At 50.7% G+C, this 14,934-nt stretch overlaps 1 protein-coding gene across 4 annotated transcripts in view; it reads right to left on the bottom strand.

The window, feature by feature from the left end:
• Nucleotides 1–14,934, bottom strand: part of DDR1 (discoidin domain receptor tyrosine kinase 1) — a 47,764-nt gene that overhangs the window by 7,990 nt on the left and 24,840 nt on the right. For 2 of the 4 annotated variants that reach the window (XM_066581551.1, XM_066581550.1), the window contains exons 2-13: nt 14,667–14,794; nt 12,386–12,488; nt 6,952–7,180; nt 6,720–6,867; nt 6,446–6,548; nt 6,129–6,315; nt 5,291–5,537; nt 4,183–4,329; nt 3,799–3,956; nt 2,784–2,994; nt 2,063–2,164; nt 309–535 (exon numbers count right to left, since the gene is read on the bottom strand). In XM_066581551.1, the coding sequence (XP_066437648.1) occupies nt 309–535; nt 2,063–2,164; nt 2,784–2,994; nt 3,799–3,956; nt 4,183–4,329; nt 5,291–5,537; nt 6,129–6,315; nt 6,446–6,548; nt 6,720–6,867; nt 6,952–7,180; nt 12,386–12,488; nt 14,667–14,748 (1,944 nt within the window). In that variant the 5' untranslated portion in view covers nt 14,749–14,794. The remainder of the gene's footprint in view (nt 1–308; nt 536–2,062; nt 2,165–2,783; nt 2,995–3,798; nt 3,957–4,182; nt 4,330–5,290; nt 5,538–6,128; nt 6,316–6,445; nt 6,549–6,719; nt 6,868–6,951; nt 7,181–12,385; nt 12,489–14,666; nt 14,795–14,934) is intronic. The other 2 variants (XM_066581552.1, XM_066581553.1) reach the window with 2 other exon arrangements.

Here is a 14,934-nt window from a genome sequence, read left to right as displayed (position 1 = left end):
GAGAAGAACGAGGGAAAACGAGAAAGATAAAATAATAATAATTGAACATAATGGCTGACAGGGAGCCCTCAGGAAAAAAACAACAGGAGGACAAATGAGAGCGGACAAGGTGCATCACCGAGTCACAGTGTGGTGTAAGAAAGCAACAAATAAAGGATCCAAGGACAAATCAGAGGAGAAGAAAGTGTTCTGAAAGCAATACTCATACAGACAGATGACAAGTAGGTGGAAGGGTAGGGGAGCTATACATGAACGGCAGACAAACCGGATCATACAGAAATCTATTGTATATCGTCTTTAACACTTACCTCTCCAAACTGTCCTTCCCCCAGCTTCTCCCGGAAGAGAAGATGCCCCCGGGGGAATTTGCTGAGGGGCAGAGGGGTGAGCGTGTCAGCAGTCAGGGCTGGCACAGCATAAGTATTACCCCCTGTCACCCCCTGCAGAGTAACAATATCGGCTTCTGCGTAGTGGGGGACACTCGGGGGGCACATCAGAGGCAGCTTAGGTGACTCCAGTTCTCTGTAGCCGCCTTCTGGGGAGAGAGGAAGAAGACGGGTAAAGAGAGGGGAATGAAGGGTGAGGGACAGGAACAAAATAAAGAAATGGAGGGATAAAGAGATGGTGAAGGGAGAGTGACAAAGGATAGAAGATACCCTACAATGTGTTCCTACATGTATCGGGGCAGTTATCAGGAAACAGCGCCACCTGCAGTACTGGTAAATGCCCCTCAGGGGGTTAATGGACAATATACTGTAGGACAAGGTCAGACCAATTACTTCCTACGACCCCAATATTACGGGATCAATAAAGACCCTACAGACGTGAGACGCCTCATCAAATGGATCCCGACAATCTTAAGTCTATGGGGGCAGGTCGCCTGTCCTTCCACATCAGCCATCAGGGCAAACCAGAATCTGCTGGTTGGATTTTTACCAATGCCTTGTTTTCTCCAAGAAAGGTGGAGCCAGGGGGGCAATTAGTGGTGGAATGATCCCATTTTATCTATGGGAATCTTAAGGTGGAGTGATCAACGCCTTATCTGCGGGCATCTTAAGACAGAGTAGTGATGTCTTATCTATTTATGGGCATCTTAAGGTGGAGCAATCAATGTCATATTACGGGCATCTTAAGGTGGAATGATCATGGTCATATCTGTGGGCATCTTAAGGTGGAGCGATCAATGTCACATTATGGGCATCTTAAAGTGGAATGATCAAGGTCATATCTATGAGCATCTTAAGGTGGAGTGACCAACATCATATATGTTGGCGTCTTAAGGTGGAGTGACCAACGTCATATCTGTGGACGTCTTAAGGTGGAGTGACCAACATCATATCTGTGGACGTCTTAAGGTGTAGTGACCAACGTCATATCTGTGGGCATCTTAAGGTGGAGTGACCAACGTCATATCTGTGAGCATCTTAAGGTGTAGTGACCAACATCATATATGTTGGCGTCTTAAGGTGGAGTGACCAACATCATATCTGTGGACGTCTTAAGGTGGAATGACCAACGTCATATCTGTGGGCATCTTAAGGTGTAATGACCAACGTCATATCTGTGGGCATCTTAAGGTGTAGTGACCAACGTCATATCTGTGAGCATCTTAAGCTGCAAGTCCAATTTCAGTTGGGAAAAAAATATTCTTCTCATTTCATCCAGACCGGTCCGCGGACCACCATCAACTTTCCAGGGTGATCTACACACCGTGGTGTCTGCTGTTGCGCCCATTGCCTTTACTAATGGCGGTGAGGACTTTTGTAGGACTTTCTTCGCTGGTATTAACAGGAGGGTTTACCGGGTTACTGAAGGAGAATACAAAGACCAGGGGTTCCTTTAGATTCTAGCTGTGGTTTCCCCTGTCTTCTATGTAGACCATCCACACAGATAAGTTCCCTATGACAACTCAACCTGTCACATGTTGTCCCTTGCGGTTCCTGAACTCCTGCATAGACACGGACTCTCCAGCCCTTAAGATGCCAGAGACAGAGAGAGACAGTGAGATGGAGAGTATATAGAGAGCGGAGCTGACCGCAGCTCCTAGATGACAGCCCCTTACCCTGGCTGTTGATTGGCTTAGCCTGCGCGCCGCTAGGCTCTGTGATTGGCCGGCTGTAGGTGGAGAGCAGGAGCTCATAGGCCGGGTTGTTTAGCAGCAGAGCTGGAGAGACACATGCAGAGTATATAGTGTACACCGCCATCATCATGCAGAGGCCGTGTACACGGATTAAATACACACACATGCACATAGATATCCCACCCACAACGGTTAATATCGTCAACACTATTTTAGTTACCAAGACTTATAAAGAGTTAACAACTGCAAATCCAATAGTCCGGCACTTGATAATACAGTAATCATATTGATAGTGGAAACAGGACTATTGCGCTTGCTGCGTACATTTTACGAGTCAGACAATTATCTGGTCTACTTTCTGTATCAGTTCTTTACGGTTTCTTGGCTTTCAATAGGAACCTTCATTGTTAACTAACTGGTCATGTGACAGATGCGAGGAGCGCGGCTCGCTACAAGACAAAGCTCTGATAACCGTAAGGAGCCGCGCAGCTGTGCATCCGTCACATGACCAGGATCTTGTTGTTACTGAGATGGTATAACATGCCATTCTGATCCGCCCCCACCCACTAGCCACGCCTCATCTTATACCACTCCCCCTCCTCGTGACATACATACAGCGACATGCACTTAGTGTGTCCCCCTCACACATGCACATATTATATACACACATGACGTGCGCCATCCTTCCATGTGCCACACTAACCTGCTCCATCAGAGCTTGGGCACAGGGCAGCCATCTTGGCAATGGGGTTGTGGTTGGGCTCCTGGTACTCCCCCTCGGAGGTGATGATGCGCTCGTAGCGGCTGCCGTGTCTAGATGCCAGAGACAGGTTCTGAGTGTTGTTGATGACAACAGTGTCAGAGGGGAGCGACAAGTGGGCGGTGAGATCACAGTCTGAGGGGCGACGCTGAGCCTGGAGGAACGCGGCGAAGAAAAGGAAGTTACATTTAGTAATATTACATCCCACTCTCAGTTGTGAGAGCAGCAGTTTGTACTTCAGAGCAGCACTTCCAGGTTGTAGTTAAATGGCTGAGTGTTCTAGTCAGGACTTTACAGATCATACTCGTCCCTCTAGCGTCGAGCGTAAAAGACAAGCCTACAGTGAACTAGGGATGGCCACATGGCAGCCCACAAGTGCCATCCTTAGACCACTCTCACATATGCGTTCAGTTAAACGCCGCTCGATACCGCAATGTTTTCGAACGCATGACACAACATTTGACAGCGCTTTTGTGATGGGTGAGGAGGTGCGATAAAAAATGTGAAAGCACACAAAAATAGAATAGACAGCGCTTAAAAATTGCGTTGTTAGAAACGCCGTGTTCAAGCGCAGGTCTGCGAGGTCCCATTGAAATAAATGGGAGCATTGTACCGCGATTAGTGCGGCGCTCGGGATCGTGGTAAAAAGCGGTCAGTGTGAGAGTGGAATCACAGACAATTGTCAAGCACTGTCCGTTCCATTTTTGTGGTTTTTAACGCACCTCATCGCCCATCATTATGATGCGGTGCGTTACAAAGCGCTATCATACACTCTACCATGCGTTAAAAAATGCAGCTCAAAATCGTGGTAAAATGCTGCGGTTTCGAGCTGTGTTTATTGGAACGTAAGTGTGAGAGTGGCCTTTGGATGCAGTAATTGGGATTATTACTTTACGGATAATCCTTCTGCCTTCCCACAATGTCCTACAGGGAGCGATAGACTCAACGTCTCACTGACCTTCCCCAGCAATCTCTTCCAGCGCTGCCTCCAGAGGATGAGGATGATGACGACCAGCAGGAGTAGAATAATCAGCACCAGGCAGCCAATCAGGATGGAGGTGTTGCTGCTCTCGTCCTTCACGATCGGCTGGTTTATCCGATTCACACTAACGGCCTCTGCGGCGGAAAATAGCAGAAAAGGAAAAATAAACATAAATTGACACGAAGACAGAGAGCAAGAGATGTGAAGATTACAGTTAAGGACCAGAAGCAGCGCCCCTCCGGTCTGTAGACTGTGCATGCTACGGCAGCTCAGCCACATGGCCTAACGATGAGGATGGAGATACAGACTAGAAGACATGAAGTATGAAGATTAAATAATCATTGGAGGATCGGTTCTCACCATGAACACTCTCACTGGAGCTGCCGATGGTGGCCAGCGCCATTTTCTGACTGGTGCCCGGTGGCAGCTCTGTGGTAGGAGGCTGTAGCGTGGTTTCCCGTGGCTGGGGAAGGGGGCTGGGCTCCTCTGGTGATGAGTCCTCAATATCTTTGGGTCACAAATATATTCAAGTCACAAAATATCAGATACAAAGATGTCTTCAAAAGAATTGTGTACCGAAAGCTGGATGGATAAGTGGGGCCTCATAACGTGGCATACGACTATCAAATAGCAACCAACTCTAACGTGACTACGACTAGTAGAAACTTGAGAGCGGTCGTCCCACAAAAGCACCTTATCCACAGGATAACCACAGGGTAGGGGAAAACTTGGTAATCAGTGGGGACCAACAGCTGGGAATCCCATCGATCCCTAGAACAGGGGTGCCGAGAGTCCTGCAATGAAGGCAGCAGTGGTCACACATATGCACCACTGCTCCGTCATTACAATGGGATCACCGAAGACTTGTGAGTGCTGGAACTTTGCTATCTCTGGCAGTCCCATCCTGTGTGTTGCTGCCTTCATTGCAGGACACTCAGGAGCCCCGTTCTAGGGATCGGTGGTGTATCCAGCAGTCGGACCCCAACAATCTACAAGCTATATCAGTGCATGGATGACAGAAAAGGGAGAGGGAGTCAAATATCAGAGTGCAGGAATGACAGAAAAGGGAGAGGGATTCAAATATCAGAGTGCAGGAATGACAGAAAAGGGAGAGGGAGTCAAATATCAGAGTGCAGGAATGACAGAAAAGGGAGAGGGAGTCAGATATCAGAGTGCAGGAATGACAGAAAAGGGAGAGGGATTCAAATATCAGAGTGCAGGGATGACAGAAAAGGGAGAGGGAGTCAGATATCAGAGTGCAGGGATGACCGAAAAGGGAGAGGGATTCAAATATCAGAGTACAGGGATGACAGAAAAGGGAGGTCAGATATCAGAGTGCAGGGATGACAGAAAATGGAGAGGGGGTCAGATATCAGAGTGCAGGGATGACAGAAGCAGTAGTGAGATGATCTAACTGGCAGCATCTTCTCGGTGAGGTTCTGGCAGCACATCACATGCAAGTACTGACCAGAGAGAAACGAGATTTCACTGAAGAGCATCCATGGGCTGGAGAAGTAGTAATGACAGCGCAGGATTCTTGCTAGCCGTCCGGACAGGGGTATGGTGACGGTTCTGGCACTTGGGTCACGCACATCCATTGCCAGGGATAGAGTGACAGGGGTGGGGTGCCATGGAGTGTGCAAGGAGCGCTTAAAGTAACAGTCCACGCGACGGAAGACCTGGACCCCTCTGGTATGCATGTTATTAGCGTGTACCTGAGGGCAGAAATAAGACATTCAGGCAATATGGGGTACAAAATGGGGCACTAAAGATAGCTACTAGACTGGGCCTTCTATTACTCCTCAGCCGTTAAGCAGGTTTCTGCTCATACATCATTGTCTTCCTCAATGCTCGGATGTGGTCAAGGTGAGAAAGTTACTATGTTAGTGGCCTATTATAGTTATCGCTGCAGCTGCCACACTACACTGCTATGTGACGGTACTACTTATTTGGTGGGGTTCGCATTGGTTGAACATTCATGGCTTCCACTAGTGATACACAACACGTCTCTACTTAGATAACCTCTTTAACCTGCAAGTGTCTCTAGGGGTGCAGAAGTAGCAGTGGCACCTAGAGCCTCTCACCTGAGGAGGCCAAATACCCCTCTGCCAGAGGACCCCAGTATTGGGTGGGGGGAACAGAATTTGCATTGAGGCCCAAAAGCTTCATGTTATGCCTCCTTTCACCGTGTCTCTATAGAGTCATAAAAACTACTATGTAGATGTCTAATGTGTAATACGAAAGGAGGGGAGGAGGGGGATGCAGCTGCAGGGTCTCACCCTCAGCGTTATACACTGCATACTCACCCTCATATACGTAAATGTTCTCAGTGCATCAAACTCAAACTCCATTTCCAGGTATCCAGATGGGAAATTTGCCTCATTCCAACCAACATAATCATAGCCAGGCCAAACCCCCTGCTCCTTGTGCTGCAGAAAATCGTCAGCCCCAATAACGCCGTCGGTCAGCTGACCCAGTCCTCCATAATGTAGCCTGTAGGGGGAAGACAAAGTGGCATTAAAGGAGTCTTACAATACAGGTTTGCTTCCAATAACAGCGCCACACCGGTCCGTAGCTCATGTCTGATCATGTCTGATGTCTGTATGTGCATGTACATAATTACCCTCCAGCTGTAAATCCATCATACGTTGAGTCATTTAAATTAACCATCCCTGAACCGATGGTCATGATGTCTCCAGGTGGAGAGGTGTAAGAGCGAAGTCCATCTGTGGTGGGAAAAAAGGAGAAGTTAAAAGAAAACCTGGACACTGAACGAGCAGGATGGAAGGCAAGTGTGGCCAAGGGAGAACTTACTAACAACTGCAGCAGCCACTTCGATGGATGAGCACTGGAGGGTGGCTCTGGTGGAGGTTACGGGCATTAAGCAATAGACTCACCTTGCCAATTGCATCCATATAGCTCCACTCTCATGCACACACTCATGACTCGGTCAGCCATGGGGTAGAACCGGACATAACGGGCAATAATCGGGGGTCCGAGGTCTTTCAGGTTGAGGCTGTGAGTGTCCTCATTTCCAACTATCACCTGTAGAAGACACAACAGACCAGACAGTAAAGCAACTTCACTCTGAAGGATGTCTCACATTGCACCATCTCCACCACCTCTCACCTCATTTTCCCACCGGTCTCTCCACTGGGCCCACTTGTATCCATCTCTGCTGTAGCGCAGCTGGTAATGGCGGACAAATTCTTTGCCCAGTCCTCCACTGTCTCTACCCTGCGTTCCTACAAGGGTCAAGAAATGCAGGTTCCTCAAGTCCACCTGAAGATACTCTTCATTATTAGGAAAGACAGGCCCAGCTGGGCACCAGGCACCATCACCATCGCTGCTTTCTAGTCTGTGTCACCAAAAAGAGACCATTATAAAGTTAGTAAGGTTGGAAATAGACAGCCAACAAGTTACAAGTGACGGCTCTTACCGTAAACAACCCTTGCCTATATGTATGGTGCAACTGCCACCCTTTCCTCATTCACACAAACATAAATGAGGTCTCCTGGTTTGTTATATAGTTCATCATACACTGACCTTGCACCGAGTGTATTATGTATAATATAGGCTGGGGCCCCTGGACAGAGGGGTCCGCTCCAAATTAGCGAGAACGTGCATAGGGATGTGCTCTCCTTGGGTGCTGCAACATTAGCCAAAACCAATATGAAAATGTACTTGTACTATAATATGAAAATGTACTTGTACTATGATGAAGTGGCGCCGGAGCCTTGTATCAGTTGCTGAGTGCTGGTATCAAGCAGCACCTGAAAGGGGCCTCATTTTCATCATTGTTGGGGCCCGTTGTCCTCCCTGCATTGTGCATTACACATATTATTACGCTATGTCTGAGATGTTGTTTCTCCAGATTTCACAATGTTACACACTGCAATCTCTAGTAAATGCTGAAATCCATTTCTAGAATTGTGAGTGCAGCAAGAGAGTCCTAATTCTCCCAAGAGAATCATCAGTACATCTAGACAATTGTGATGGCTTCAGGAGGATCATCAGGGCACCAGGAGAAGCGTGAGCGCACCAGGAGAAGCGTGAGCGCACTAGGAGAAGCGTGAGCGAACCAGAAGAATTGTTGGTACACATAGAAAATTGTCAGGGTACTAAGATAATTATGACTACACTTGGAGAATCATCTGCACACCAGGAGAATTGTGACTGCACCAGGATGACTGTGAGTGCATCAAGAGAATTGTCAGTATACCAGGAGAACTGAGACCGCCCCAGGAGATCCGAGACCGCCCCAGGAGAACCGAGACCGCAAGACCACGCCAGGACGACTGTGAGTGCATCAGGAGAATTGTCAATATACCAGGAGAACTGAGACCGCCCCAGGAGATCCGAGACCACCCAGGGGAACCGAGACCGCAAGACCACCCCAGGATAACCCAGACCGCAAGACCGCTCCAGGAGAACCGAGACCGCAAGACCGTCCCAGGAGATCCGAGACCGCAAGACCGTCCCAGGGGATCCGAGACCGCAAGACCGTCCCAGGGGATCCGAGACCGCCCCAGGAGAACCGAGACCGCAAGACCGTCCCAGGAGATCCGAGACCGCCCCAGGAGAACCGAGACCGCTCCAGGACAACTGTGAGCGCATCAGGAGAATTGTCAATATACCAGGAGAACTAAGACCGTACTAGGAGAACCATGACCACGCCAGAAAAACCATGACCGCGCCAGGACAACTGTGAGTGCATCAGGAGAATTGTCAGTATACCAGGGGAACCGAGACCGCGCCAGGAGAACCGAGGCCGCACCAGGAGAACCGAGGCTGCACCAGGAGAACCGAGACTGCAAGACCGCCCCAGGACGACTGTGAGTGCCTCAGGAGAATTGTCAGTATACCAGGACAACTGAGACTGCCCCAGGAGATCCGAGACCGCCCCAGGAGAACCAAGACCGCCGCAGGACGACTGTGAGTGCATCAGGAGAATTGTCAATATACCAGGAGAACTGAGACTGCCCCAGGAGATCCGAGACCGCCCCAGGAGAACCAAGACCGCCCCAGGACGACTGTGAGTGCATCAGGAGAATTGTCAATATACCAGGAGAACTGAGACCGTACCAGGAGAACCAAGACCACACCAGAAAAACCATGACCGCGCCAGGACCACTGTGAGTGCATCAGGAGAATTGTCAGTATACCAGGAGAACCGAGACCGTACCAGGAGAACTGAGACCGCACCAGGAGAACCATGACCACACCAGAAAAACCATGACCGCGCCAGGACCACTGTGAGTGCATCAGGAAAATTGTCAGTATACCAGGAAAACCGAGACCGTACCAGGAGAACCGAGAGCGCACCAGGAGAACCGAGACCGCAAGACCACGCCAGGACGACTGTGAGTGCATCAGGAGAATTGTCAATATACCAGGAGAACTGAGACCGCCCCAGGAGATCCGAGACCGCTCCAGGACAACTGTGAGTGCATCAGGAGAATTGTCAATATACCAGGAGAACTGAGACTGTACTAGGAGAACCATGACCACGCCAGAAAAACCATGACCGCGCCAGGACAACTGTGAGTGCATCAGGAGAATTGTCAGTATACCAGGAGAACCGAGACCGCACCAGGAGAACCGAGGCTGCACCAGGAGAACCGAGACCGCCCCAGGACGACTGTGAGTGCCTCAGGAGAATTGTCAGTATACCAGGACAACTGAGACTGCCCCAGGAGATCCGAGACCCCCCCAGGAGAACCAAGACCGCCCCAGGTCGACTGTGAGTGCATCAGGAGAATTGTCAATATACCAGGAGAACTGAGACCGTACCAGGAGAACCGAGACCGCACCAGAAAAACCATGACCGCACCAGAAAAACCATGACCGCGCCAGGACCACTGTGAGTGCATCAGGAGAATTGTTAGTATACCAGGAGAACTGAGACCGCACCAGAACCAAGACCGCACCAGGAGAACTGAGACCGCACCAGGAGAACCGAGACCACAAGACCGCACCAGGAGAACCAAGACCGCCCCAGGACGACTGTGAGTGCATCAGGAGAATTGTCAATATACCAGGAGAACTGAGACCGTACCAGGAGAACCGAGACCGCACCAGGAGAACCATGACCGTGCCAGAAAAACCATGACCGCGCCAGAAAAACAATGACCACGCCAGGACCACTGTGAGTGCATCAGGAGAATTGTCAGTATACCAGGAGAACCGAGACCGTACCAGGAGAACTGAGACCGCACCAGGAGAACCATGACCGCGCCAGAAAAACCATGACCGTGCCAGGACCACTGTGAGTGCATCAGGAGAATTGTCAGTATACCAGGAAAACCGAGACCGTACTAGGAGAACCGAGACCGCACCAGGAGAATAGTGACTGCACTGGGATTCTCCATTTATTGGCAGCCTCATATATATGTATAAACAAGTACAACGCCTTCTTCACACGTATCAGAATACACCGGGTGAAGGTTACCGTAAAGTGGTTGCCTTAAACACTAAGTGTCCTGCGGTGCAGCTGCTGCCAGACCTCTCAGAGGAGCGATGATACTGACACTGCGGGGAACTCATCCCTGGAGTGCAAGGCAGTAGGGAGAGTCACAATGGATGGAGTCTGAGTCGGTACATGGGGGGCGGGTTGTATGTCCAGCTAATTCCAGTGATGTCATACAATATATAATACACCGCAGCTGCTACAGAATCAATTACTACACACCACAGCTGCTGCAGTACCTCGCAATATACACCTCAGCTGCTGCAGAACCTCATAATACACACCTCAGCTGCTGCAGTACCTTGCAATATACACTTCAACTACTACAGCAGCTGCGAGCTGTATACATATATACCCAGTCTGCCGCCTGACGCTTTTATAGAGGCAGAACTCTGCGGTGACTTGTAGTGTTATTATTTTACGGGTCGCCGTGCTCGATCTAGGCAGGACCTTTTAGAAGAAGAATGGCGTTCATACTCGTGCAAATTTTGTACGTTGCAAGACGCACAAAAATGTGAACTCCATTCTTTTGAATGGACTTATTCACATGAGCAATTTTTTTGCTCGCAGCGATGCAGCAAGGCAATCAGGACAAATACAAAAAAAAAATAAAAATCGCAGCGTGTTCTACCTTTTGGCGTTCCCTTAGAATGCCTCGGCCATTGTTCGATGCGACCTTTAAAGACATGGTATGGAGTGAAAGGTGCATGCGACTGCAATATTTCCCATAGAAATCAATGAGAAGGACTTGCAGTCCCCTGACGCTTGTGACACGTGCCCGAGGATCGCAATTCGTATAAGTGATGCGAGGCGTTTTTTTAATGAAAATTGCCCTGCATCCACGTGAAAAAATTACGTTAGTAAGCGCGTTATCAGGACGAATTTCTCGCGCTCGCCCATGTGACTTTAGCCTCAGTGAGCACCTTGTAGCCGGAGGCGATTCTTCATCTCCATCGTGTAGGAATACATTTCTTTCCTTCTATGAGCAGACGAGCGCCTCGTCGTGACGCAGGAAGCCATTCTCAGACAAGTCACGACAAGATGGCTCCACGTACGAGCCTTTTCATTGCCAGCACTCCTCCACACACCTGGGCGACATTCCCACCAGCGCTGCGGTTACAGGACCACCGCGGAGTCTCGTTACCTTAAATAGTATCCAGGAATCTCAAGACGTGGCTGTTGTTTTCCTTACAAGGACATACATGATATACCATCGCAGTAGACCATGCGGGTACTACAGGGCCCCTGGAGAGAGGGGGCCCGGCCTGGTCCCCTCAGGTGGAGAGACCCTGCACGATTCCCATGATTGTCAAAGAACGTTTCATGTGCCATGAGGCAGCCATGTGGGTATGAGGCACTTTATTAGCATCTGCAACGCTCCGCTTTGACGTGATCGTTCTGAGCTGCGTTAGGGAAAGTCATGGGGCATAAACATGTGGCAGCGGCGAAGGTCGCATACTACTCAGGGGGTAAACGATAATCTATATAGGCCTCCACTATGAAGGTCGTGACATCAAGTAAATTGAGGGACCTAAAGGGATTGTACAGGGTTAGAAAAACATCTCCACCTCTACCAACAGCAATCAGTTAAGTTGCAGTACCAGGCACAACCTATGGACAGGTGTGGCGCTGTTTCTGGAAGAAAGCAGCCATGTTTTTCTGATGTTGTACAATTTCTTTAACTGTGTCCCATAGCCACTGCGTAATCTTAGCAACCAATCAGAATCCGGCATCTATTCTTAAAGCTGCATTGGAAAAATGAACTGTAGACTCTGATTGGTTGCTGATGGTTCATCCCACAAAATGGGACCATTGACTTTAATGGTTCATTTCGGGCCGTAATATCGGCCACAATAGGACATACTGCATTTTTTTACGCATGTAAATACACAGGTGAAAAATGAAATCAATAGGGATTCAGTGTTCCGTACCGCATGAGTAAAAATACACACGTATTTACACTCATGAGAATGAGCCCTTAGTCACATAGGCTGCTCTTCAGATTATGCTGGACTCAGTGACCCCCTTTGTGCCTCAGATGCCGCAACAGATGCCCTTGTTGCCCTGCAGGTCCTTTCTTCAGACTGGTCTTACCTGCTGTGTTTGGCCTCGGTAGAGTCGGACCAGGCGCTGGACGCTGTGATGTCTTCATCCGGGATGGTCCTGTCCTGCATCCCTAGCGCATAGCGGCAAGTGGCTGCAGATTGGAAGAAGAATGGATTAGATTTTGGTGACCTCTTTACTATAAACTGCCCAAAACTGGATATCAAGGTATAGGAAGGACAGAGCAATGATCTATAAGAGGGTCCATGGCTGGTTTTACAACATGGCCAGTCTCCTCTTGTTAGTGGCTCCATTCTCAGTGTCATCATTTCTCTACTGTGTATCTAGTGGCCCCTGGGGTCCGTTTTTTGGTGATCAGTTCCTCACTTCCAATATTTAAGTGTCTCTGTCCCCAGTGTTTAGTGGTGCAGAATCACTGTTCTTGATGGCTACTAGCTGAGCATTACTATGGTGGTTAGGTACTATGTGCAGTCCACTGGTTGAGCGGTACTGTGTGCAGTCAGCTGGTTGAGCGTTACCGTGTGCAGTCAGCTGGTTGAGCGTTACCGTGTGCAGTCAGCTGGTTCAGCGGTACCGTGTGCAGTCAGCTGGTTCAGCGGTACCGTGTGCAGTCAGCTGGTTCAGCGGTACCGTGTGCAGTCCGCTGGTTCAGCGGTACCGTGTGCAGTCCGCTGGTTCAGCGGTACCGTGTGCAGTCCGCTGGTTCAGCGGTACCGTGTGCAGTCCGCTGGTTCAGCGGTACCGTGTGCAGTCCGCTGGTTCAGCGGTACCGTGTGCAGTCCGCTGGTTCAGCGGTACCGTGTGCAGTCCGCTGGTTCAGCGGTACCGTGTGCAGTCCGCTGGTTCAGCGGTACCGTGTGCAGTCCGCTGGTTCAGCGGTACCGTGTGCAGTCCGCTGGTTCAGCGGTACCGTGTGCAGTCCGCTGGTTCAGCGGTACCGTGTGCAGTCCGCTGGTTCAGCGGTACCGTGTGCAGTCCGCTGGTTCAGCGGTACCGTGTGCAGTCCGCTGGTTCAGCGGTACCGTGTGCAGTCCGCTGGTTCAGCGGTACCGTGTGCAGTCCGCTTGTTGAGCGGTACCGTGTGCAGGCCTCTGGTTGAGCGGTACCGTGTGCAGGCCTCTGGTTGAGCGGTACCGTGTGCAGGCCTCTGGTTGAGCGGTACCGTGTGCAGTCCGCTGGTTGAGCGGTACCGTGTGCAGTCCGCTGGTTGAGCGGTACCGTGTGCAGTCCGCTGGTTGAGCGGTACCGTGTGCAGTCCGCTGGTTGAGCGGTACCGTGTGCAGTCCGCTGGTTGAGCGGTACCGTGTGCAGTCCGCTGGTTGAGCGGTACCGTGTGCAGTCCGCTGGTTGAGCGGTACCGTGTGCAGTCCGCTGGTTGAGCGGTACCGTGTGCAGTCCGCTGGTTGAGCGGTACCGTGTGCAGTCCGCTGGTTGAGCGGTACCGTGTGCAGGCCTCTGGTTGAGCGGTACCGTGTGCAGGCCTCTGGTTGAGCGGTACCGTGTGCAGGCCTCTGGTTGAGCGGTACCGTGTGCAGTCCGCTGGTTGAGCGGTACCGTGTGCAGTCCGCTGGTTGAGCGGTACCGTGTGCAGTCCGCTGGTTGAGCGGTACCGTGTGCAGTCCGCTGGTTGAGCGGTACCGTGTGCAGTCCGCTGGTTGAGCGGTACCGTGTGCAGTCCGCTGGTTGAGCGGTACCGTGTGCAGTCCGCTGGTTGAGCGGTACCGTGTGCAGGCCTCTGGTTGAGCGGTACCGTGTGCAGGCCTCTGGTTGAGCGGTACCGTGTGCAGGCCTCTGGTTGAGCGGTACCGTGTGCAGGCCTCTGGTTGAGCGGTACCGTGTGCAGTCCGCTGGTTGAGCGGTACCGTGTGCAGTCCGCTGGTTGAGCGGTACCGTGTGCAGTCCGCTGGTTGAGCGGTACCGTGTGCAGTCCGCTGGTTGAGCGGTACCGTGTGCAGTCCGCTGGTTGAGCGGTACCGTGTGCAGTCCGCTGGTTGAGCGGTACCGTGTGCAGTCCGCTGGTTGAGCGGTACCGTGTGCAGTCCGCTGGTTGAGCGGTACCGTGTGCAGTCCGCTGGTTGAGCGGTACCGTGTGCAGTCCGCTGGTTGAGCGGTACCGTGTGCAGTCCGCTGGTTGAGCGGTACCGTGTGCAGTCCGCTGGTTGAGCGGTACTGTGTGTAGTCCGCTGGTTGAGCGGTACTATGGTGGTTGGATGTTAATCCATGCAGTCAACTGGTTGAGCAATAGTATTGTATGTGTAGTCCACTAGCTTTTCGATTCTTATGTATTTCACCAGACATCATCTACACTTACATGGATCAAAATGAGCATCTGGTTCAGCCAGGCAGAAGCCAAAAAGAAGACCGAGGAAGACAAGACGAGACACCATCTTCATATCCTCTGTCAGCGACGACTCTCAAAGTTCTGACCCATAATTCTTGCTGAAAAGATAAAGAGTTATGTCTTAGTTAAAGAAGAGTCTAACATTCACATCCAGCACAGCATCCTAGAGTGTCACTACGTGTAGGCTCCAGTAGTTGAGGGTTACTACGTGTAGGCTCCAGTGGTTGAGGGTTACTAC

The sequence above is a fragment of the Eleutherodactylus coqui genome, chromosome 10 (genome assembly GCF_035609145.1).
Source record: "Eleutherodactylus coqui strain aEleCoq1 chromosome 10, aEleCoq1.hap1, whole genome shotgun sequence".
NCBI lineage: Eukaryota > Metazoa > Chordata > Amphibia > Anura > Eleutherodactylidae > Eleutherodactylus > Eleutherodactylus coqui.
This window is presented reverse-complemented; position numbering and strand designations above follow the sequence as displayed.